At 38.7% G+C, this 26,151-nt stretch overlaps 1 protein-coding gene across 10 annotated transcripts in view; it reads left to right on the top strand.

The window, feature by feature from the left end:
• The first annotated feature begins 3 nt into the window (after positions 1 to 3).
• ZDHHC21 (zinc finger DHHC-type palmitoyltransferase 21) overlaps positions 4 to 26,151 on the top strand; it is a 46,492-nt gene continuing 20,344 nt past the window's right edge. For 3 of the 10 annotated variants that reach the window (XM_065046142.1, XM_065046144.1, XM_065046145.1), the window contains exons 1-7: positions 6 to 149; positions 3,146 to 3,242; positions 7,118 to 7,321; positions 8,156 to 8,254; positions 10,937 to 11,048; positions 12,620 to 12,758; positions 23,007 to 23,123. In XM_065046142.1, the coding sequence (XP_064902214.1) occupies positions 7,168 to 7,321; positions 8,156 to 8,254; positions 10,937 to 11,048; positions 12,620 to 12,758; positions 23,007 to 23,123 (621 nt within the window). In that variant the 5' untranslated portion in view covers positions 6 to 149; positions 3,146 to 3,242; positions 7,118 to 7,167. The other 7 variants (XM_065046146.1, XM_065046141.1, XM_065046139.1 and 4 more) reach the window with 7 other exon arrangements.

The raw sequence follows: 26,151 nt of genomic DNA, 5'->3' as shown, positions 1-26,151 counted from the left end.
TGTGCGCATGCGCGGCTCCCACAGCGGAAGCGGAAGGCGCGGGGTTTGGGCGCGAGCGGCGGAGGCGGCCCCCGCGGTTGCCATGGAGAGCAGGGGACGGGGGGCGCGTGACCGCGGCCCCTCCCTTCTCCTCGTGGCCTCGCCCGACGGTTGGTTCCGCCTCGTGCCGCGGGGAAGGGGCGGCGGGGGGAGGGGCGGGGGGCTGTGCGGGAGGAGCCCATGGAGCGGCCTCCGCTCGGGGCTGCCGGAGGGGTGTCCCCACCGCCAGGCCGCCGAGCCGGGGCCTGGAGGGAGAGGCCGCTCCCGCCGGTCCGTTGTGTGGCGGTGGGACGGAGGGCGCCGGCGGCCCCTCGGGCGCGGTTGTTCGTGGTTCTGAGAAGGCTGTTCGGTGGTGGGGTTTGGGTAGAGTGCGCTGGGGCTTCCATGTAACCAGTCTTGGACGTGAGCTTTGCCTGTATTAAATCCCCGTGACCAGTGCTGGGTGTCTGCACTACCTGTGTCAGCTTCAGCTTCAGGATTGCAGTTTTCTGCGTGGAGTGTGGAGGGAGGAAAATCCTTAGCAAACTTCATTAACATCCTCTTATCCATGAGATAAAGCAATACTTAGTCGTTTTCATGAAGCTCTACAATGCTGCTCTTTTTTTTGCTAGATGATGAGGAGGGCATTTTCTGCTCTCGAGGAAGTGCATGGGTTTTGTTGGTCCTGTGCTCTGGCAACACAGCATAAGGAAATACAATGCCCTTTAGCCTTTCTTAGCTTCACACTTTTCATTTTCCAGCCCCAGTAGTTAGTAAAATGAAATTGTACATCTTTACACATTTCACACTGAGGATCCAAACAGCAATGTGGTAAAGCCATGTATATTGTCTGTGTAAAGGTGGCTGTTTGGTCAGCAATAGATGAAGGCAGTTTTCATGGATTTGTGATCAGTGGCGGTACAACACGCATGCATTGGTATCGAGCCATGTCCCGGTCCAAGCCCATGTGTCATCTTTCATGAGTGCAGTAGATATTTGGAGGCACGCCTTGCAAGATCCTATCTGTAAAATAGAATTGGGTGGGAACATCTTGCCTACCTTAACCTGTCAACAGCCACCTAACAGCTCTGTAGTGCCACAGTTTCTACTAACAACTGTCTGCTGTATAAACATGTTTCGTGTCAGGTGTGCAGGATTTTGTCACGGCAAAAATATGCTCCTGCTTGTATTAAATGGCTATTCAGATACTAGTTTTGTTAAACAGAAGAGCTGTAAAAGGCATAATGGTAATTATATTCTGACCCTTGATTACATCACATAAGTGACTTCTTTAAAATGCAGTCGAGAGTAATTTAGCTGTTTGGTTCAAGTCCGCTTTGTTTCTTGTTGAAGTGTATTTTTAATTTTATACCAGTAGCTTTTGGCAGTAATTCTTAAGATGTCAGGAGCGTCACAGATCTAGGGCCGTAGCTGTTGATTGTTACAGCCTTGCTTTGGCTATCACAAATATTATAGCAAGTGTAGCTCTCCTGTTACTACTCTCTGTTCCACTTTCTGAACTGCTTAGAATACAACCTTCTTAGAAAGTGGTGTTTTTCTTGCTCTAGAAGTGTATTTTATAGAGCATAGTATTGTTCAGTTTGTTTAGGGTCTAAAAATTGTGTTTTACAGTGAACAGTTCTGTGAATTATTGATCTGTGCCATTCTGGACTTGTTTAAGCCAAAGTGAGGCAGAATGCATAGGATCTTGGTTTCTAGTTATGTATGAATGCGATAGCCATAAAAGTGCAGGAAACAGGATGTTGCCAGAGCTGGTTTTCTTGCTTCTTAGGACGAAAAACAGTGCTTGTATTGACTTTATTTATGAAATATAATTTTCTAAGTATGTTTTGGGAGGGTCTTGATGCAAAATTTTATACCTTTTTTTTTTTTAAGTTTGCAGTCAAACGAATCTATTAAAACAATCTTCATGTTAACGTTTCTGGTCAGTGCAGAGCTTTCTTTTTTCTCGGAAGTGACTTTCTGACTGCCTGACTCATTCTGTGGTCTCATTATTCAGGATGTCGCATCAGGACATATTGAAGGTGATTGTAGTGAAAAAATTCAGTAGTAAAAATATTTTTTGGAAAGGCAAGAACAGTTCTTTATTTTTGTAAGAAAAGTTATGTCATATTTTGGCATATCTGAAGCTTTCCCCAGCCAGAGCTAATGTTTACTTTTAAACGCTTTGTGTTTGAGATGTTTATTTAGGAAAAAATGCTATAAATTAGGGTAAGAGGGAAGAAAACCACAAAACCTCCAACATTAGTGTTGTGTGGTTTATGTTAAAGGATTTTGTTGTGAAATTTTAAGGCATTGCATGTATGAATACTGAATATAGAAGGATATAAATAATTGTTTCTTTTCAACTGATTTATTGTAAACCTGCTCATAGACTTTTTTCCTCAACATATTGTAGTTATTATTCTTACAGAAATGATGCATCCCAAAGAACAGATTTATTTGAGATCAGTCTTCCTTTATTTTGACATTATATTTGAAAGAGTTAATATAGGTTTTTTTAAAGTATGTTTAAAAATAGAAGACTGTAAGTCCACCTTGCCCGTGAGTTAAATTGGAATCTAATACTTTCTACCTAATCATCAGAATATGCAGTTGTTAGGTTTTCTTTATTCCCCACACTCTTACATATTTATATATGGTACATGCAACAAGAATGAGAAGGGAAAAAGCTCACTTTGCTGGAGGAAGTTAGTATATTAACATTGCTTATACAGTATTGCTGATAACAGTGTAATGGAAAATATAAAGCTTGATTTATCATAAAATGCATGGTGAAGAAAGTGTATGACAATCTAAATTAACTGAAATACACTGGCAGTAGTGCAGTTTACTATAGACCTTTCTCTGAACAGTCCCATCCTTTTATATCTATATTAAAATTGTGAAATGGCCTAGAACTGAAATTAAAAAAATGCTAGTTAGAATCAGCATGTCAGTTCAGACATGAGAGGCAAAGGGTCTGGATATCTGTGTAAATAGCTTGAGAGGAAGCTCTACTCAGTGAGGCGAGGTACGAAGAACGTAATAGTACTCTATTACATGCTGCCTTTCAAGCCAGTGATGATGGTTGGTTGAGTATCACACTCTTTTTGTTCTCTTTCAGGAAAAATACAGAAGATGATCATGAAAACCCTCTCTTTCTTGAAAATGGGGCCTTTTTATGTGTAGTTCCAACTTAATTGTGGAACTTGCCATCAGAGGTATGGTTTGGGGGGCAGTATTTGTGTTTGGATTAGTTCTTTAATTATGTAGGTGAATAATGTAGGCAAAAGTTAATTATTGAGTTATAAAAATTTTGGATATGTTTCCATTCTAGGCACTCTAATTGTTTTCTCCAGAATGTCTCTCACTGCTTATTGCTCATGCATTATACTTTGTAGGTCACTGAGAAACAAGCAGTTCAGTACTTAAATCTCTCTGTTATGTTGGTTGAGCTATTCTTTCCCCTTCTGAGGAAGCACTGTGAAGTCATGAAATCTCTGCTGCTCTGGTAAGATGGAAAACAGATGGATTTCTCAGTGGGCAGCAGTGTTTCTAACTGCCTCTGTTGTTTTTTACCTTTGTGTTTCTGCCAGTCTGCATGGTTTCTCTTTCGGAAATCCATGCTGACTGCTCCCAGTCGCCTTCGTGTGTTTGGAAACAGTTTCCAGGATTATTTGCTCCACCTTCCCAGCGATCAGGGTGAGCCTAACAGGCCTGTAGTTGCCTAGATTTTCCTTCTTGCCCTTGAAAACATGGTTAACACTTACTTTCTTGAGTCCTCTGAAACTTCACCCATCAGTTTAAGATGTCCGAATATAATTGAGACTGGCCTCACAATGACAGGACCAGCTCTCTCAGAACTCAGTAGTGGCATCTCATCAAGTCCCATGGAAGTGTTATGCCCAGTTTATTTAAAGTTTTCTTAATCTGATCCTCCCTCACTCAGAGAAAATCTTTCTTGCTCCAGACTTTCCCACTGGTGTCAGGGGCCTGGGATTCCAGAAAGCAGGTCTTACCTGTAAAGAGGTGAAGAAGGTGAAGCCTCCAAACTGGCTGTGCCCACGTCCTGTGGCAGGACAGGGCAAGGAACAGTAGTGGGAAACTCCCTGTTGCAGGGACAGAGGACAAGGTGAAGAAGACAATTTGACTTTTTTACATCCTTTCACCAGGTAATGTGTCCCATTCTGCAGCACACCCACATTTCCTCTAGCCTTCCTTACACTGCTTATGTACCTGTACAAGAGTTTCTTTTGACCTTCGTATCCCTCACCAGATTCAACTCCAGGTGGACTTTGGCTTTCCTAACCACATCCCAGTACACCCAAGTGGTGTTTCTTTATCAGATGTGGGCACAAACTTGATGTGGCCCCACTTTACCTCTGTTTAATTGATTACAGGATCTCTATTGTCCTTGGCTTGAAAACCCTGACAAGCACTTCCTCACTCTATTATAGGTCACCACCTACCTCTCTCATTGTTCCTAGTCTAAGCCTTCTCTTCGCAGATTAAGCAGCCTGTTGGCAAAGGTGCTTTTACCCCACATAGTGTCAGGTGGATCTGGCTGCTCCCCCCCCACGGTTCCTGATCATCAGGGAAGGTCCTGTTGATGTAAAAGCTGAGTCCCAGCTTTTCATGCAAGCTATACAACCACTTGTTGGTCTGCAGGATCTGTCTACTCCTACTCAAGTCCTTACCCTTCATCAGCAGGATGAAGGAGACATCCCCTGCTTCCTAGGCCCTGGCCTTCATACTCCAAGCCAAGCAGTCATGCATGATATTCACCTTGTTTCCCTTGGCCATTGGTGCTGCCTAGATGGAAGAGCAACTTGTGCAACCTGCTCTAGGTGAACCTGCTCTAGCAAAGGGGTTGGACTAGATGATTTCGAGAGGTGCCTTCCAACCCCAACCATTCTGTGATTCTGTGAAGAGCAGCTGAGGGTCGTGGTCTGAGGACCACACTGCTACCGGCCTCAGTAATGGCTGATCCATGGTATCCAGGACCCAAGCCCCTGGCAAGCAGCAAACCTGGCCAGGTGACAGATTGGGCCAGCAGAGCTGCCTCTGTCCCTGCAACAGGGAGTTTCCCACTACTGTTCCTTGCCCTGTCCTGCCACAGGACGTGGGCACAGCCAGTTTGGAGGCTTCACTGGACAGAGCTCCCTGTCTTTACACACTGCCAGGGTTCAGAACCTGCTCTGTAGATCAGAGCTGCAAGCACAGCAGGAACTGTTCTCATGGTACCAGTGCTCACAAGCTCCCATGCTCATCAAGCTCAGCATCTCCATGCCCAGCCTGATAAGCTAAGGCTCTGCCTGCGTCTCCGCAGTGGTGTGGTGATTCCTGTAGCTGCAGCGGGGAATCTGGTCCATGTCCTTTTCAGTATCCCTGATGTCGTACAGTCTGCCCACCTCCTCCTAGAGCTTGGCCGCCTCATCAGACAGATCCTCCATCAGTGCATGCTTAGAAGGATATAAAATGTTAGTTCTAAATCTGCTGATTGCCAAAGCTAACTTACAACAGAAGCGCATTAAGTACTGGCAGGTCCAAGAGTATAATACTACATCATTTATATGTCCAGAGACTGTATGTACTTGTGTAGTGTATTAGTAAAATGTATACAACAGACTGTGGTGTGTGCATGCTACGTGTAGCAAAATTAGAAAATAATAGTAAATATAGGCCTAAATAGATTTTATGATCATTGTGAATTTGAAAACAGTTCTAAGAGAACAGTAGGTGTATTCAATATGCAACATGAGTTTATGAAACAAGTGTTATCAAATTTGTTGCATTTCTAGGATAAAAATAAGCACTTAATACTCTGCTATACTTGAATGTGAATACTTGCAAAAGAAGACAGCAAAAAAAGGGATTTTCATAAATAGTGCATAGGAGAAGTCTGGAAAAATGTCTGGAGAAGTCTGGAAAAATAGCTTATTTGGGCCTGATTTTGATTAGAGATCCAGAAAAAGATGAAAACAAGACATTAATGAAACTTGTGAATATTATTAAGCAGAGAAATTGTTAGTGCAAATGAGGATAGACAAACATGAAACAAGCAAGCAAAACCCCTGGAAACAGAGATGTCTGCCTCATAAACAAGATGAAACTTTTATGCAACAATTAGAAGCTGAAAGGAAGGAAATCTATCTAAATTGGACAAGTTCCCTGAAGCCCAGAAACTGGGGAAATAATGAGTAGGAGAGTAGCTTGGGATTTCTGTGTTGCAATACTAAGATATATATATGAAGGCAACCTGACAAAAAAAGTATCAGTAGTAATCCTTCCCTTGAAGGTTCTGCTGAGTAGTGCTTACAACAGTGCTGTGTTTTTGTCGAGATAGTTTATGAAGCTCTGAAGTTTATACCATAGGACTTGGTGGGGTTTCTTCCGTCTAAAACAAAAAAGAAACCAGCACACTGAACTAGCAGAATTGAAACCTTGATTTTTTAAGCATGATTAATAGTGAGAAAACTTGATATTGTATGATACCTCTTAATGATCTACATGAAAGGTGTTAGGGTAGTGTGGTTACTTTCTCTATTGGTTTGCCATAAATGCCATGAAGGATGCTCTTTAAGAAGGGAAATGTGACAAATTAATAGGAAAGCTTGTGACCATTTTGGCATATAAGCTTTTAAAAAATAAACTTGAAATATTGTTGTGAGACTACGATAGGCATGTGGGATGAATCCTTGCATAATATGAATCATTCCTTGTATTGTTTGCTTTGCAACCTTTTTATTTTGGTAGGAGACTTATTTTCTTTAATGTTTATATCCTTTGTTGCTGCCAGCTGGCTGACAATTGCTTGCTGTAGCTATTATTTAATAGTTTTCCTAGGAACTTATTTTACTTGCATCTTGATGATAAATGTTACTTTTTAGTGAGATATGACTAATGGATGAAATAATAAAATTTTTGTTTTCCTAGTGCTTGAACAGTGTATATGAAAATGTTTTCATTCAGTTCCTGAAATCAGTAGCTGACAGGTGTTTGTTGTTGTTTTTTAATCTATTTGAATGTGTGTGGAACCCTGTAGGTTGCATGATGCTAGTTAATTTACTTTTTTTTCTCTGATTTATGTCTCTAGGGTAATCTTTTCTTCCTGGGTCGTGACAGATTATTACCTGTTTGTATTCAATGGGACGACGAATTCACTTTGTGGTCGACCCTCAGGGTTGGTGCTGCATGGGCCTGATTATCTTTGTCTGGCTGTACAATACAATCTTCATTCCAAAAGTGATCCTTTTTCCTCACTATGAAGAGGGACATATTTCACTTGTGGCAATTTTGTGTAAGTCAATTTAACTTAGTCCTTTTTCTACTAGTAAAGATAGTATCTGTGGGCAGGAATTAACATGAATGAGAAAGGTCAGAAAATAAAGAATAAAGTGAAGGATAAAGAGGAAGGATAAAGGTGATAAGAGATATAAAGGAGATATAAGGGGGATAAGGGATAGGAGTACTGGGATGCGTCCTACATTTTTGTGTTCTGAGAAGCTGACCATTCATTTCAAAGGTGGTGTGGTAAAACTTGTTTGTAGGGAAACTGGGGAAAAGCATTCATATGTCTTTCAGTTCCTATAGCTAGAACCTGTCGACATAATTTCAGACCTACAACTCCTAATGCTTGTCAGAATTTGGGAGGAATAGTACTGATGGTTGACAAACTGGGTGTTATTAGTTTCATCGTACATCTCTAGATAAGTCAGCTGATATGAGTTAGGCTAATAGGTTTTGCTGGGGAGAATACTTGATTTATAACTAGAACCAATTTTAAAGTGAAGGTGGACCATTTGGAATGTCCTTTTACATAGAGGCTTTGAAGTGTAGAATGACTGGTACTTGTTTGATAAGACGGGAGGAACTTCTTCAATACAGTAGTAAAGTCATAGTGGCATCCTGCTGGTGCTATCAAAACAGTGTTCACTGCTACCTTTTCCTCTGTCATCTTCAGACTAGGGAGCACTTAGTATTGTAGACTGTATAGCACCAGAAATATATCTGGAATTGAATGAGTAGGCTGAGTAATTTCCAACTCCATGCTGAGGCATCTATATTTTTGATGCAGTGTATAACAGATATTTTGTACACCTGAAAAGGCTAAAAAATGCTTTTTTTTTTTCAGGTTATTACTTCTGCTCATTGTTTTGTATAGCTTCATTACTAAGAGCCTCGGTAGCTGATCCGGGAAAGCTACTGGAAAACCCAAAGATTCCTATTACAGGTACATTCATTTGTTTCTGTATAATTGAATAAAAGTTATTTTAATGCCCTCAAAATAACTAGGAATGAATTTTATTTTGTGAGATTTGATGGAAACTATGAACTGTCTCTGCTGGAGTCTGTATTGGTATGTCACTGTCTTTAACCTGTAAATTTCTAGCACTTTCCCTTGTTTAGACTCAAAATTTCCTTTTCAGAGCTTGTATTCCTTCAGAAGTTTAGTTATGTAGGAACTTCTGCTATGAAATTTTTCCATGGGAAGATTTTTATTTATCTTTACCTTCGAGTCTTTCAAACATACTGCATATACCTCTAAGTTGATAATATTTAATATATAATTTAATATAAAGTATTTAGAGATGATTACTCTTTACAATTCTACAGCTTTTTTTAAACTAAATTTATAAGATGTTGAAAAGGGTGGTAAAAGATACTCTTATGCTGGATTTTACCTGTGCATTTTTTACACATTTTTTTCAGTGTGTTATGTTAGTATTGGCTGTTAACCAAACAAATGTGATACTAATTTCAACATGTTGCTGTGAAGTAGCAATTCCCATATGGTGTTCAATACTCCAGAAACTGGAGGAAATTTGAGACCTTAATAATTCTCCACAGAAAAAAACAGTATTTTTTTGGACCATTTTATGCTATTAAGGTGCTTGTCTAATGCATAGAGCTTTTACATGGCAGTTTTGAACGATATAGGGCTATTAAACAGCATCAGTGTTGTCACCTTAATGGAAAATACTTTTTGAATGTAGAAAATGTATCAAATGTAGTGAGGGTTGAATATTTTAGTCTTGTCTTGCAATGTGGTAGATGCCAGGAATAACAGTTTGCTCTCTCTTCCTGATGTTAGTGAGAATCTAGGGTGACGTGTTTGGAAACAGCATCTGTTTAGCCTCAGCACTGAAGTAACTATGTGCACAAACTGGGCAGCAGATAGTAGGAAGGGATGTATCTCTCTGCATTTCAGATGTGAAACACTGTTCGCAGAAAATCTCATGTCAGTGTTCTTTCTGTTCCTGGTGACTGAGTCTTTGATCCAGTAAAACTAAAGGTGGCTCAGACTTGGGTTCTGCAGTCAGAGTTATTGCTGCAGGAAGAACAACGTGGGTTCTGAAACCTGAGCTGGAGAATGAAGGCACCTAGTACAGTTAAAATTATGTTTATGACTGATTGTTTATGTTCACCTGCAAAATACCATGGACCAGTACAAATTCCCTTTGTGCACAAATGCTTCTTTCTCTTTTAAGAGATCCCTTTAAATAGCTCTTGAACCTGTTCATTCTCCGTTAATTTCATACAGCAATGATACTTTATATATATGTTTGAAGATGGAACACTTAGGCTTGACTGTGACATTTATATTATGGTTTGGTGTGGGCTAGATCAGGTTTTTTGTATTTTCTAAAGTAGCACCTCAGTTCTCTGGTATTCTATAGGTTGACAGGAAGATACGTTTTTTGCGTGGTATAAATTGTATTAAAAAATCAGGTTGGGGTGTTTCGGAACTCTGCTAGTAGCTAACCTATTAGGGAGTGACACCTCTGTGACACTGGATTTATGGGAACAGATTGTATATCAGTTTCCATCTGGCATTATTGCTAGTTTAATGATCTCAGATATTGGGCTTTTTTACTTCCAGTGTCCAAATGTTGTTTTGCAGCAAGAAAGATAAGATGAGAACTGCCTGCAGGTGGCTCAGAAGTGCTAATTTTAACTTTATTTTGTTTACAAAAGGACAGTGCTTTACTGTGTAAAATTGTAAAATTTCAGAATGCCTTTTTTTTTTTTTTTTTGGTCTCCTGGGATTTAAAAAAAAAAAATTCTGTGTCAAAGAAATGTCTATTTCAGTAGAAACAACCAAAGTATTTAAGATTGTCAGTAGAATACATATGCTTTTGTGAATGGAAGTATTGCAGCGTTAGTGTGAGTTTTTTGCATGTGAAGATGAACTTTCTGAATATGTAATTTGAATTCTCATTTTCAAAGGCTTCCTCTAATTTGGGTGGTGCAATTTGAGATAAATAGCTAAACTGTGCAATAATAGTTCCTGTTAGTTTCAGCTACTCGATATCTCTGGAGATGAACTTAAGGAGTCTCACACTGAGCATCCAAAAATAGTGTATATTTTAAAATACAAGCCTATCTTTTATCTGTTCTTTGGTTGCCTTATGTGTAAAATTCCATTTTGTGAGATGCATGCCTTAAGATGCTTTGAGGTGGAAGATGTTCCTGGAGTGTTCATTGAGTATTTTATTTTAGTTAGCTAGCTTTGACAAATTTGAGTAGCAGTATTTCTTCAGGAGGTTTTGGATTGGCAGGGAGATTGTACAATGGTTCTGTTTAGCAGATGTGTTTTTTCACAGTAGACGTGCAAGAAAATAACTGAATTGTACTCCTTGTTTGAGTGGCAGCTTTTGTGCCGTAGTAGTCACTCCTTAGAGATAGATATAGGAGGGGAGAGGATTTTCAAGAAGAAAACCAGCACAGAGTGGCAAGAATATCTTCCAGTTTATTTAAGGTGACAGTGGGAAAAACATTTTTTAAATGCTGCCTACCCTTGTCAGGTCATATTAAGATTTTCTTAATCCTTGAATCACTAGCATATAGATTTTTCATAAGCATGCTGGACTGTGTTTAAATCTTTTAAAGATGTCTTTACATTTTCTCTTAGAACGAGAATATTGGGAATTATGCAACAAGTGCAATATGATGAGACCAAAGCGTTCGCACCATTGCAGTCGTTGCGGACATTGCGTGAGGAGGATGGATCACCACTGTCCATGGTAAGACCAGGACTTATGTTCTAGCCATTTACTGTTGTTTGAATGAATAATTTCAAAATTTATGGTCGTGAGTTTTGCTCATTTGTCATATTTCCTTCCAAGTAGTGCTTAATCATTAGGCATTTAGAGCAGGGAAAGAGCAGCTTTGAGACTTTCTTATGTCTACAAGTAAAACTGACAGTAAGAAGTATTGTAGTGTAACATTTTATCATTGTCAAATTGTTACCTGCCATATAGTTTTGGAAGATTGATGTATTTTGTTTAAAGAATTGGAATTTTTACTCCTAAAACTGATCGGAACATAATTAGCGTGTTGAAGATTTATTTCATTTGTTCCGGTTTAGTTTCTGATGCAGGAAAAAATATTTTTTGTAGGAAATCAAACAATATCTTTGTTTCTTGGATTAAATAAAACTTTAAATTTCAGCATACAAGGGCATGCTCTTTATAATATTAAAAATAGATCATGGTTTAAGACAGTTTTTATTTTTTACTTTACGGATTGGCCGTTCTGAGTAGAAATGTTATTCACTTATACCATGCCCCACTTGTCATAGCCTCTCTGATTTTGTAGTGAAATTGCTTATTTTGATGTTTTCTAACTAGTTTCAGTCAAAACGAACTAATCTGGCTAAAATTCTCTATGTAAACTGATTGTAGCTTAAAATAAATATAAACATTTCTGTCAGTAGTTCTGAGGTATGGTATCCTGCAAGATGGCAGTGATGGCAAAGGACATCAGGTGATGTCACCATCAGATTGTGGTGACATCAGGATCCTCTTGTTTTGATTCAGCCATTTTTTAAACCACCGTTTTTGTCAATTGCTACTTCAGAAAATGGTGCCAGTATAGTGCTTTTGTCGTTATGGCTTAGCTTGTTACTGATGTCTGTGCCAATGATTGTGTGAAATTGCAACCTGACCATTTTTGAATCAGTGTAACTTCTGTGAAGCAGACTAGACCTAGATTTAAAAAATTTTTAATCTTGTACTTGATATTTCTAGAATCCTTGTGATTCCTTTACTAGTATATGTTGGAGTATGCAGAAGATTTCTGAACAGAGATGCCTGTTCTGTCTTCTGTGTCTTAGGCTCCTTCCTTAGTCATACTTGTTTGGGGTACCCTGTAGTCACATTTATTTCAAACCATTAATTTGCATTTCTGGTTTTTGGACTGTACATAGTTCACAACCAGTGAAATCTGTTGAGTAGCAGAAGATAGTACATATTACTATGAAATTTTGCAGACTTTTAAAAAATAGTTTTGTTACTTGAGTATTACTTAAAACTCTAGTAGTATCTTCACTATATGAAGATATGGGGAAATATATCTCCTTTTCTAAGCAGTGATCTCATTAATGCAACCTATACTTGAGTGTAGGGAAACCACTCCATGGTAACTGCCATCTCTAACGTACGGACCGTCACTTTGACTAAGAATGGAGTGATTAGTCAGTAGTTCTTACATTTACTCCATAAATAATCATAACTTCTCTTATTCACAATATCACAACTGCAGTGTTAAAGTCTTGATATTTCTGTCTTTATGTATACAATTTGTTTCTCTGCAGGATTAATAATTGTGTTGGTGAAGACAATCATTGGCTGTTCTTACAGCTTTGTTTCTACACTCAGATCCTTAGCTTGTATACACTGATACTTGATTTTTGTCATTACTACTACTTTTTGCCTCTGAAAAAAGAAAACTGGGTAAGAATCTGTTTTCTCTATGAAGTGTCTAAATAGCTAGTACTGCAATGTAGTTTATTTTTGTGTCTAGTTATTGCATGTTTCTGCTTGGTCAGTTGTTAGTAGTGAAAAAAGATCATCTAGGTGTATGCTATCAAGCAAGCAAACTGGTTTATGGTAAGTAACCAAGTATTGTTCTAAAAGGGTATATGATTTCTTTGTCTTAAAAATACAACATTAGTTTTCTTAGAAATCTAGGAAAGGAGAACAGAAACAGATTTCTTTAGAAGGGGTTAGTGAATACTGGGAAGAAGCAATGTAACTACTTTAGGTGTATTCAAATTTAATTTTACTTTCTCTGGAGTAGATTTATTCAGAGTCTATATCTACCCTAAGTCCCTATTTTAAAATGCTGACATTACCAGAAAAAATGAGAAAAGATCATCCGATCATTCTTAAAGGAGAAAAATATACATGGGTTCTGAAGCATTATCTTGTGTTGCTTTGAAAAGGTCACATGGGCTAAGGGAGAATTAAGCTCAATTTGTTTTATTTAGACTCTGTTCCTTTATCGTATTCCAGCATCTTGGCATCAGCAAAAAGCAATTGAACATGCATACAGAGAAAATGAACTTAAGAATTGGAGCAGAGTGAAAAATTAGGGAATTTCTCATTATGAAATTGAAATTGAAAAATATCTGTGTTTGGTGCTCATTTATGATGATTATCTCTAATGTTCAGAATATTCAAGAGGTATGCTTGAAAGCTGCTGGGTGCTTGAAAGTACTAGAGTGGCAAAGCTGATACATTTTCTTTTGAATAAAATGTTACTAGATTTTGCTGGTAAAGAAACTTTAAACTTCTACCCAAAATCTGAAATGGCCGTTGTATTTTTGCTAGATTATAACAAATACAAGCACACTAAAGAGAAAAACCTAGAAAACAAGTTTAAAACATGTTCAAAATTAGATAACATTTCAGAAGTCTTAAGTGAAGAGACTAAGACCATCCCAGAAACTTGTAGTGTACTCTACGTTTTGTTGAGATTTTTTCCAAGTGCTGAAGTGCTGCAGATTTTGTTTTACTGTATGTTGATGTGGCATCCCAGCATACTCTGTTGTGGTGACATAACACACGTCCTTCAAGGCAGCTTGAAATTGGCCTTTGATTGTGGGTAAGGCAAGTCACATTTTCCATTTTGTTGAACAACTTAAGTTTACTGCATTATTTTGTATCCTAAACGGTATAAAATAATAATATTAAACTTCCTGAAAAATTCTCCTTCTGGAAAAGAACGGAGCACAGCCTTCCAAGCTTCTATTTGCTCCTGTGTCAGTCTGAAGTAGAGGTGATGTTCCCAAGAAAGCTTATGTGAAGATGATGTGTCAAAGGAGAGCTGAAAATGTAGGAATACTATATGTCCTCCTTCGATCATCCAGAACTGATAAAAGTATTATATTCGAGTTGGTATGTGCCAAGTTTTTATCATATGGAATGTACCAAAGTTGAGGATTTTTGCAAATCTCTCAACATAATTTCTCTTCTAAAGCATTTTCATTTTAAATTTTTTTAATCTAGAGAAATATTTCCATGTAAATGGTTTAAGGGACTCCAGAAATATGGAAAAGCGAAGAATTTGCTGTCTACTTGGAGAATCTTTCCATAGACAAATATTATTACCCCTTCAGAGGTTGCAAACTGTATGAAGTAAACATAATTTCCCTTTTCCTCTCTTGTACAGACCATCTCCGAGCAAATACTTTGGCTCCCTAACAAACAGAACTTGGGTTCCTTTTTTAAAAACATAGTTACTAAGAGCACTCAGGGGACTCTCACAATAAAAAGAAAATATTCTACCATTAAATTACACTATTAGAGAAGCACCACCAACACATTTAATACAAAGACTTTATCTTTGGAAAATAATGCTCCTTCTAGAAGCACTGCAATACTAAATCCAACATTCCATTCAATATCACAGAGAAGCGCTTGCACTTGAAACCTGCAAACCCTGTGCGTGGGAAGCCTTCAGAATACAGAAAGAATAAGATATATATCTTATATATTTGTTAATATATATTTGTTAATAATAACAGCTGAAAAATGAATATGTATAAAACTTTGGTCTTGATGGTTTAACGAGGTTAATTTGAAGACTTTCAGAGAGAAGCCTACTTTTAATATCTACCTTTCAGAAGATGTGACAGGTTAGCAAGCAGAATATTAATACTTGTTCAGTAATTATTTTAACCCAGTTTAACGTAGTTGCCTGCAGAGTGTATCAGGTTCGCATGTTTGTCTGCCTGAATTTACACAAAGATGTGGAAGAAATTGAGTACTTTGTTCTGTTTGGTTTAGTTTTGTTTTCTTTCAGCTGTGAGGTTTTTTTGCTTTATGAATTTGCGTATGTGGACACTCCAAATGACACTTTTGAAAAACAGGATCAGTGTTACAGTATATAACATTCTGTCCCTCAGAGAGATAAAATGTTTACACTGTATAGAAAAACTTAGTAGACACAGCAGATCTGGTCTGTTTAGACCTTTGTTAAGTATAGTGTTACACTAAACAGTATTTAGCTTTCTCAGTTTTTCAGCTGCAGGATTGGGGTGCACACAGTGAAGTACAGAAAGTTAATAATAATTTATTTGGGCATCTAGTCAATATATCTACCTGTAAGATGACATCAAAGCCCTGTAAAACTGATTTTTTTGAGTGTTGCTCGTGATTCTTTTAGTCTTTGTAGATTAATTGGAGCTGAAGTACCACAGCATTCCAGGGACCTCAGTACCTTCTGCCTTTCATGGAAGCACTGTTCTTTGTCATAATTTTGGCTGTAACCTAGAGCTTATATTTTCTGAATTGACAGAGACTAGTGTTAAGCACAGATTCAAAAAAACTTTGTTGTTGTTGTTGTTTTTTTCTAAACAGCCATTGGTAATTAGCTTACTTCCTGCTCCTTAAAATACTTTTGAATTTTTTGGTGTTGTGCCTTCATCTTAATTTTTATTCTTTGGATATAAAATAGTACACAACACAGAAGCTGTAGAATTAAAGTTGCTTTTAATGCTTTTGTGAAATACTCATTTTTTCACAGTCCTGATTAATGCATTATGAAGATGTGATCACTATCTGCATGTTAATATTTCCTTCTGAATGAAAACTTGTGTTTTTATTTTTAAAGAGTTAAGTAAGAAAAGCCCAATATTTTTAATTTAAGTGTACTAAGGTAAAGGTAATAGCTTTAAGGCTGTTGGAGGGAGCCATTTCCATAGACATGCAGTCTTTCAGCTTCAGGTTTTATAGCAGAAAATTGCTGCATAGTATTCTTGGCTCTTGTAATCTGTACACTGTTAGAAACATGGATTGTGGTTATTGCCCCGGTTGTCCAGCAGGAGGAGTACCATTACTGCTAGAAATGAAGGAAATGATAAATAAATTTTGTATGTGAGATCCTAGCAGAAGAAAAATCTATAATTTGAATTAAACAGCTTATGAATTCCTCTGCAAGCTTTGATGATTTTCAGAGGCTAAGACTGGAGCATTCTTAATTTTGCATCTTAATTAAATAACATCTAGGTCAGGAAGCTGAATGCTTTGGGAAGTATTCAGTCTTGGGGACAGTGAGATCAGAAGAGTGACTCCATGACTACGTAGTTGCTCTCTATGTGGCTGTGGTGGCACATATTCTAGACACAGCATGCCAAGTAGCAGCAAAAATAAATGTTTTCGCACTATATTTTGTGTGATTCATAGAAGGTTTTTAATCTTTTCAGCAAAAGCTTTGCTGATAAATTTTGTTTGCTAGAGATGTTGCTGCAATAGAATGATTGTCACTGGAAAAAACACTGACATGTAAAACCCTAAAACTTTTTGCTCTAGTTTACTTTTATTTTGTTCTCAGTTATGTGGTTATCCATTGTATATTATGAAAATACTGTTACTTAATTTTTTAAGTATTTTGAACTGTATGGGTAGAGAGGGGAGGAAACATAAAGGAGGAAGCATTGTGGCAATATCAGCCTGCTCCATCTTGGGACTCAGCTTTCCTAATTCCAAACAAAAGGTGTTGGAAAATATTAATCAGACTTTGTGAGGAGATTATTTACAGTAATATTTATTTCCATAATATGTATTAACTAATATTCTTTAAAATCTGGAAATATGTATAATCCAGTGTACATTTATGTTATAAAGAGAATGTATAGGAAACCTTTTTTCTTATGGTCACAAAATTACCTGCAAGGATGTGTGAGTTTAAAAAGAATAAAATACATCAAAATTTTCCTTTTCAGGGTTATGCAAAACTGACCTAACCCTTTCCTCCCTTATAATTGTAAGGAGAGTATATGAATAATGAATTAAGTTTAGAAAGTAGATACATGGTCTGAAAAAAATATATATATATATATACACATATTTAGGAACAACTGAGAGGACAGCATTTTTTTAAAACTTAATATCCTGATAGTGTCATTTTATATGAAAATTGTATGGCGTTTTCTTAAATTCTGTTCTAGTCTGAAGTTATTTCAGAATTACTGCTTTGGCTTGAACTCTGTGTAGATGATAATTTTTGGAATCAGAGAGCTATTTCCATTTTCACTTGAAATGAAATCAGTAATGAATCAGACTAGAAAATTACTCATTTAGTAGAACTGAAGTAGTCCTGAATCAAAAAGCGCTTTACATAAACATCTGTTGTTATTAATAATAAATATCTCTACAAAAGAGCTTATTAGAATGCAGCTTGTGTTCTGTGAAATGCTCCTTTTTTTTTTTTTTAACATTAGTGAATTTTCTCCCTTGTCTATCTCCTTCGTCTTTCTTACTGCAAAACCTCGTCAGGAATTTTTTTTTTTTTTTTTAATTTATTTATTTTACAGTCTGGCTTTGTTCTGTGTTCCATACTGGTTTTCTGCCAGGTTGATAGACTGACTTCATCATGAGACTGAGACAGACATCCTGGCATTTACGACTGAAAATATACAAGCATGTGTTACCATGAGATATCCCTTCCCCAAGAAAAAGATCAAGTATCTTAATATATTTTGTCAGTATATTAATTTCTGTGTAGATAATATTTCAGTAAAGAATCAAGATTGAATAAATGAATCTTAGATTGTAAATTAAAATTTAAGAAAGTTTTTTTTCACTTTGTCTCTTCTGGAACAGACAGAATAGTCCTGTGTTGATCCTGCTGAAAGCTCTTTTTTAAAGGAATGCTGTAAACCCTTGAAAATGACAACCCAATACTGCAAATAACAGGGACTCATTAAATGTTTCTATGTTTTTGTTGCTGTTTTTGTCAGCAAGGTAAAAAGGAAGTTGAATTTGTAAGCAGTCGTCAGTCATATCATTGATTATGATCTTGAGCTGAACCCATCATTGGCTCTTGACGGCTGTCCTTTATGATATCATAAAGCTATAATAGCTCTTTTCCTGGTCAGTGGTAGCCTTCATTGCAGGTATCATCCTTAGCAGTTGATGCTCACAAATGAAGACACGGCATATGTTCTGCAGTGGGGTTGAGGAAGTCTTGTGTGAAATTGTCATGGAGACTCACTTTCTGTGGAATGTTTTAGTGTTGCCTGTTAAGATAAAGATGCCAGATCGCATGGCTTGTAATCTGTTTCCTAAACATCCAATTGTAATCCAATTCCTAAACAGACCTACACTTTGTTTCTTATTTTGTGACATGTTTCTATTGTACACATGTCTGTCAATATTTGTAAGCAGCCAAGAATCCTTATAGTTTGATTGGATGGCTAAAAGTAGTGGCTAAAGGGAACTTAAAAACTCTTAGAACAGTCAACAGCCTGGGTGGAGGGCATGTCTGAACTGGGTAGGAAATGCTGACTAGAAAAACAACGGGATCAGCCTGTGTGAACTGAAATTTTGACAAAGCAGTCAGGCTGTGATGTTGACAAAAAAGAGACCACATCCTCACTAACAAGGAGGGTCTGGTCGAAGCAGTACAGGTTGAGGGCTGCCTGGGTTGCAGTGACCACGAGATGGTGGAGTTCAGCATCTTGTGTGGCAGGAACAGAATAGCAAGTAGAATTGCAACCCTGGACTTTAGCAGGGCTAACTTTGGCCTTTTCAAGCAATTGCTGGGGGAAATCCCATGGGCAAGACTGCTTGAAGGAAAAGGGGCCCAAGATAGCTGTATTGCATTCAGAGATTGCTTCTTCCACGCTCAGGATCAGAGCATCCACACACGAAGGAAGTCATGGAAGAGAGCCAGGAGGCCTGCGTGGTTGAATAGGAATCTGTTGGGTATGCTCAAACAGAAGAGGAGAGTTTACAGGTCATGGAAGCAGGGGCTGGCCACTTGTGAAGAATGTAAGGCTGCTGTTAGAGGATGTAGGAAGGCAGCTAGGATAGCCAAGGCCTCCTTAGAATTACAGCTGGTGAGAGGGGTCAAGGACTGCAAAAAGAACTTTTTCAAATACATAGCAGATAAAACTAATACCAGAGGCAATGTAGGCCCACTGATGAATGGGGTGGGTGCCCTGGTGGCAGAAGATACAGAGAAGGCAGGATTACTGAATGCCTTCTTTGTCTCTGTCGACTCTGCCGGAGGCTGTCCTGGGGAGCCCTGTACCCCTGAGACCCCGGATGAAGCCAGGTCAATGGAGGAGTTTGCTTTAGTCGATGAGGACTGGGTTAGGGAGCAATTAAATAGTCTGGACATCCATAAATCCATGGGTCCAGATCGGATGCTTCCGCGGGTGCTGAGGGAGCTGGCTGAAGTCATTGCTGGACTGCTCTCCAACATCTTTGCCAAGTCTTGGGAAACGGGAGAGGTGCCCGAGGATTGGAGGAAAGCAAATGTCACTCCAGTCTTCAAAAAGGGCAAGAAGGAGGACCCGGGTAATTATAGACCGGTCAGCCTCACCTCTGTCCCTGGGAAGGTAATGGAACAGCTTATCCTTGGTGCCATCTCAAGGCATATCAAGGATAAGAGGGTTATTAGGGGCAGTCAGCATGGCTTTACCAAGGGTAAGTCATGCTTGACCAACCTCATAGCCTTTTATGAGAAGGTAAGAAGGTGGATGGATGATGGCAGAGCGGTGGATGTGGTCTACCTTGACTTCAGTAAAGCCTTTGACACAGTCTCCCACAGCATCCTCACAGCTAAGTTGAGGAGGTGTGGTCTGGACAATAGAGTAGTGAGGTGGGTTGCAAAGTGGCTTAAGGAGAGAAGCCAGAGAGTGGTAGTCAATGGTGCGGAGTCTAGTTGGAGGCCAGTATCTAGTGGAGTGCCTCAGGGGTCAGTACTGGGGCCAATATTATTCAATATATTCATTAACGATTTAGACGAGGGAATAGAGTGTACTATCAGCAAGTTTGCTGATGACACTAAGCTGGGAGGAGTGGCTGACACACCAGAAGGCTGTGCTGCCATCCAGTGGGACCTGGACAGGCTGGAGAGTTGGGCGGGGAATAACCTGATGAAATTTAACAAGGGAAAGTGTAGAGTCCTGCATCTGGGTAGGAACAACCCCAGGTTCCAGTATAGTTTGGGAAATTACATATTAGAGAGCAGTGTAGGGGAAAGGGACCTGGGGGGCCTGGTGGACAACAGGATGACCATGAGCCAGCACTGTGCCCTTGTGGCCAGGAAGGCCAATGGCATCCTGGGGTGTATTACAAGGGGGGTGGTTAGTAGATCGAAAGAGGTCCTCCTTCCCCTCTACTCTGCCCTGGTGAGACCACATCTGGAATATTGTGTCCAGTTCTGGGCCCCTCAGTTCCAGAAGGACAGGGAACTGCTGGAGAGGGTCCAGCGTAGGGCAACGAAGATGATTAAGGGAGTGGAGCACCTCCCTTATGAAGAAAGGCTGAGGGAGCTGGGTCTCTTTAGTTTGGAGAAGAAGAGACTGAGGGGTGACCTTATTAATGTCTATAAATATATAAAGGGTGAGTGCCATGAGGATGGAGCCAGGCTCTTCTCGGTGGCAAACAATGATAGGACAAGGGGTAATGGGATCAAGCTGGAACACAAGAGGTTCCACTTAAATTTGAGAAGAAACTTCTTCTCAGTAAGGGTGACAGACACTGGAACAGGCTGCCCAGGGAGGTTGTGGAGTTTCCTTCTCTGGAGACATTCAAAACCCGCCTGAACATGTTCCTGTGCCACCTCACCTAGGCGTTCCTGCTCCAGCAGGGGGATTGGACTAGATGATCTTTTGAGGTCCCTTCCAATCCCAAACATACTGTGATACTGTGGTATCACCTCTTCTCACTAGTAATTCAGCAACCCCCAATCTTTTGCAGTAGATGCTTTCATTTTTTGGGGAAGGAAGGCAGGAAAAAAAGGAAGCAGGGAGGAAAGGAGTTAGGAAAGGAGTAGTATTCCTGGGTCTTTACTTCAGTATGAAAGGTCTTTCCTTTTCTGTACTTGGAGTTTTTACACGAGTTAGAAGGGCCAAGTGCAAAATGCAACCTGCTTTATTTATGCTAGGATTTTCTTTTGTCATGTGTAGAGTGATGTCTCTTTTTCCTGCTGAATATTATGCACAAGAGAAGGAACTCTTTTAATTAGAGTGTTGGGAGAATGCTCAGAGCTGTGTTATAAACCTTTTTCTAATGAGAGTGTGATGCTAAATCCACAATGTGACTTCACTGTTGGCAATCTTCTCCTACATTTCACTGTTTTCTGTTAATTTTAGTTTGACTACACTAAAACATTTCTTATATAATAAAACAACATATATATGAAAAGAAGGTATTTTACAGCTAACAGAACTTGTGTCTTACCTTGCTTTTCTTTAAAGCTTTGGTGGGCTTGTGGAAAGCGGAATAAAGGTTACTATGAATGCTTTTATTTTGAGTTGATTTAACTTTGAATTAACTTGTTAACTAAGTAAGAAGGGTTAAGAAAAAAAGTGGAAACTAAAAATGTATTTTCTACAAGTAAGAAAGGCCAATACTAACAAGAGCTGGCTTAACAGTTCAGAAAAGACTGCTGGGATTTGCTTTTTGTTTTAGGTGGTTAACTAGTGATTTTTGCTTGTTCTTTAAGTATCAACATTCTTCACAGCTTTAGGAGCCAGTATAAACTTTTTTTCTGGGCTTATATTTTGAACTTACACAAATATAAAGTTAGACTACTTTATTAAATATAATTTACTTTGCAGTATTCCTGAATCTAAGAATTCCTCTTCCTTAAGTCCTACTGGTTGAACATAAAGAAACAGCATGGTGTTTTTGTTTTGTTTTCATTTTGTGTGTGTGTGTGTTTTGTTTGTTTTGTGTGTGTATTATTTTTTTTTTTGTCATTCAGTTCACTTTTATGTTGTGGTTGTGATTTAAAGTTTACTTGAAAGGTTTTGATAGTTTCCTGCTGTCATCTGGCTTCTCTAAGTGAAAAAGCAGATGTGTCATTCAAAAGACATCCTTGAGAACATAATCGTAACTTATAAATAAGAGATTGGGTGAGCTATCTCATTATCAAAGGGTAGGATGGAGTGTGAACTTGCAGTACATCTACAGTAACCGCTGTGTACAATTGTTTTCCTGTGATAAAAATAAGGTGGTTTATCTTTTGAAAAAGATCGATAAAACTTTCTTAAGCTTTTCATATTTTCTGCTAGGTGGTACCAGACTTTCCAGAGCAGCTGATACAGTAAATTCATAGTCTCCTGTACCCTGAGGCAACTTGGTTGTGCACCCATTTCCAAAGTTACAATAATCCATTTAAGCCCAAAATTTAAAAGGTGAAGATAAGTTTATGTTGGATAAAGGATAACATTACAGTGAGACCAATCCAATACAGATACTTGGATTTTGATCTGGAGTCAAGCTAGGAATGTTATTATTTTTATTACAAAAGAGGTGATGTTAAAATTAAATTTGCTGTGTCTGGGAGCTTAGATATAGGAGTCTTATAAATCAGACTGTTTTAACAGGATGGTTTTCATGTTATGAGCTTGTGTGTAGCAATCTGGAACAGTTTGAGATGGAAAATTCAGAAATAACCTATTTGAGCTCGATGTATTCCCATACCTTAAATACCTGAAGGAGGATTTTTAACAGTCTGGCAAAAATCCCCAACTGTTTACATGTATAAATAAAAGATTATTGATTTATAATTTTAGCATGTAAATGTATAAATGATTTGCAATGTAGCTCAGGAATCCACTATTTGCCTTTAGCTGTAAGTCTTCAGGAACAACTCTTCTCTAGTATTTCCATTTGATTCAATAACTTGAATTAATTTGTAAGTGCTAAAGTGTCTCTCTTCTTTCTGTGTTGTTCTAGGATGTTTTTGTATTTAGACATGAACTTGCTCTCCTAAGAATATCTGCCTTCATGGGTCTAATAATATTAGGTGGAATAAGTGGACTCTTTTACACTCAGTTAATGGGTATTTTCACCGTAAGTATCTAATTTTAGAAGTATTTATTAGTTTTATTTTGAATAAAATTGATAAAAGCAGATTGCATTTAAGGGAAGAATAAGAAATGCACTATGAAGCATCTACATGGTATGTGCTCTGTGAAAACTCTTGTCTCTGTGGAAGTCTCCAATAAGCCTTCTAAAAAACAAGTGTTAATAATTCACCTATCAAGGCAGTTTCCTGATTTGTATTAGTAAAATAAGGCCATACATTGTTCTGGAATTGTGCAGTGTATAAAGTACCTATTTGTGGGGTTTGATTTTTGTTTTTATTTTAAACTCTTCTGTGCCATGGTCTCAATTATACTTTGTGACAGTGAGACCCACTGATAAATCATACTTTCTGAGAACACAGACTTTTTGTAAAGTATTTTAATAAATATGGTTACATTCATATATCTCAGTTACTAAACTGTGGAATGGGATCATGTGCAATTTACAGTCCAAATGCATATTCTGTATTTAAGGGTACAGAAAAAAAAACTGCATGGAAAGATTTTCCAGTTAAATGGATTTGGTAATGTAATAAATATCTGCAAGAAACAAGCTTTTGTTGCTCTAATATCCTGTTCTGAACATTAGAATTTAACCACTTCCAGTGAATTCTTTAAAGTTATATTGGGAATCCATAGAAGCATTCAAAGTACTGAACAGTGTTGAACAGAGAGAGTATATTAGTTGGATCTGTACATGTCTGAAAGGGTGTATGATCTGGTCTGCAAAATGTTTCTTTACATACAGTAATATACAACATGACAGCATCTTTCTGACTACAAATGACTGAGATCTGTCTGAGATTTCATTTTGGAATTACAAGGGTTTACACAGTATTAATCTTTGTAGATGCAGAATGGAAAACCTCCTAGCTGTATTATGCAATTCCTTTGTATGGAATAAAGGACAAAAATTGCTGTATAGTTTTTACTTCTGTTAGATAAAGCAATAACATTGGCCATCGTTTTTATTGTATTACCTTTACATAAATTTAGTGCCTTCTGCTCTTTGCGTGGCTATGGCTATGCTGTGTATTATTTTGCCATCCTCCAGCTGCTCTTCTGTCAATCCCCAGGTCTACAGATGTAACTTTGTGCCCCTTTACGATGTGCTTGATTTCTGTTCCAGCATCTTGCTGACAGGTTCTCACCTCCCTGTTTAAATGCTGGCACGCAGCCTTTGCATCTGTGTCCTCTAGAGTTGAGTTTTTTCCCTAATCTAATACTATGCCTTGCTGGCTATCTAGCTGAAATGGTGCAGACATCTGAATTCTGCTCACCCTCACTCCCAGTAGTGGGAGAGATGGAAACTCAGGAAGCCTTAGAGTACAGATGCTGAAACACGGATGTCATTTTAGTCTCTGTTAAATGGATATATGAGAATGAACAAAAAGCCATGCAATTGATACTACTCTGAAATACAGAAATGATACATTCAGATACTATGAAATAAAAACTCTCAGACTGAACCTGATTCTGTCAGATACACCTGAAACTTGGGCCATTTCTGTTCAGACACAGGCTACCAACTCTGCTGCCTCTGCAACAGGTGTGAATTCCCAGTGTGTTTTTTCACCATTCTGAGCCTTAACACTGTCAGGCTGCTACCACCACTGCTAACTCTTATAAAGTGCTGTAAAGCTCCTTTATTCTGTGTCATTTGTATAATATACTCTGACATACATGCCATTGCACTTACTGAGCTGGCCACTACCCTGGAACAGATGTAAGCTAATAGCATTTTCAAGTTCAGCCTCCTTTTATGTACTTGAATCATAATTCTGTGGGTCACTGAGCTGCAGTGTGCCTGGATACTCCTTTTTGTCCTGTTTGCCAAACTTTGTGAAACAAACACAATGCAGTGATTATGATAGAATCATAGAATCATTTTGGTTGGAAGAGACCTTAAAGATCATCTAGTTCCAACCCCTCTACCATGGGCAGGGACACCTTCCAGACCCTGTTGCTCAAAGCCTCACCCAACCTGGCCTTGAACACTTCCAGGGATGAGGCAGCCAGAGTTTCCCTGGGCAGCCTATTCCAGTGCCTCCCACCCTCATGGTGAAGAATTTCTTGCTTATATCTAGTCTAAATCTGCCCTCTTTCAGTTTACAGCCATTACTGCTCATTCTGTCACTACATGCCCTTGTAAAAAGTCCCTCCACATCTTGTAGGTCCCCTTTAGGTACAAGAAGGCTGCTGTAAGGTCTCCCCAGAGCCTTCTCCAGACTGAACAACCCCAAGTCACTCGGCCTGTCCTCACAGGAGAGGTGCTTCCTCTGTTAATCTTTGTGGCCCTCCTGTGGACTTTCTCCAACAGGTGCATGTCCTTATTACGTTGGGGGCCTCAGAGCTCAGCACAGTACTCGAGGTAGTGTCTCACAAGAGCAGAGCAGAGGGGGAGAGTCAGCTCCCTTGACCTGCTGGTCAGGCTTCTTTTGATGCAGCCCAGGATACAGTTGCCTTTCTGAGCTCTAAGTACACAATGCTGCATTGTGTTTGAGCTTCTCATCAATCAACACCCCCAAGTCCTTCTTCTCAGGGCTACTCTCAATCCATTCTCTGCCCATCCTGTATTTGTGCTTGGGGTTGCCCTTACCCATGTACAGGACCTTGCACTTTGCCTTATTGAGATTCATGAGGTCCACACAGACCTACCTCTCAACACTGTCAAGATAATTCCTTCCCTCCAGCATGTCAACTATACTACACAGCTCGGTGTTTTTGGCAAAGTTGTTGAGATTACAATCCATCTCACTGTCCATGTGGCCAACAAAAATGTTGATTGTGGACATGGATGGACTATGAGAGGCATATTCTGGAAAGTACAGACCTTCTGCACTAGGGCCTCTCATTACACCCTACCTGTAACAGAGGGGCTACTGTGCTTGCATCATATAAAAAAGATTTTAGGTTTGGGATTCCTGGTTGGGATTGCTGTGGAAGTAGAAATCCATTACTGGGATCTCCAAACTCTTAATTCATTCACACCATGTGAATGGTATTGCATTGCC

The sequence above is a fragment of the Columba livia genome, chromosome Z, assembly GCF_036013475.1.
Source record: "Columba livia isolate bColLiv1 breed racing homer chromosome Z, bColLiv1.pat.W.v2, whole genome shotgun sequence".
NCBI classification, from domain to species: domain Eukaryota; kingdom Metazoa; phylum Chordata; class Aves; order Columbiformes; family Columbidae; genus Columba; species Columba livia.
This window is presented reverse-complemented; position numbering and strand designations above follow the sequence as displayed.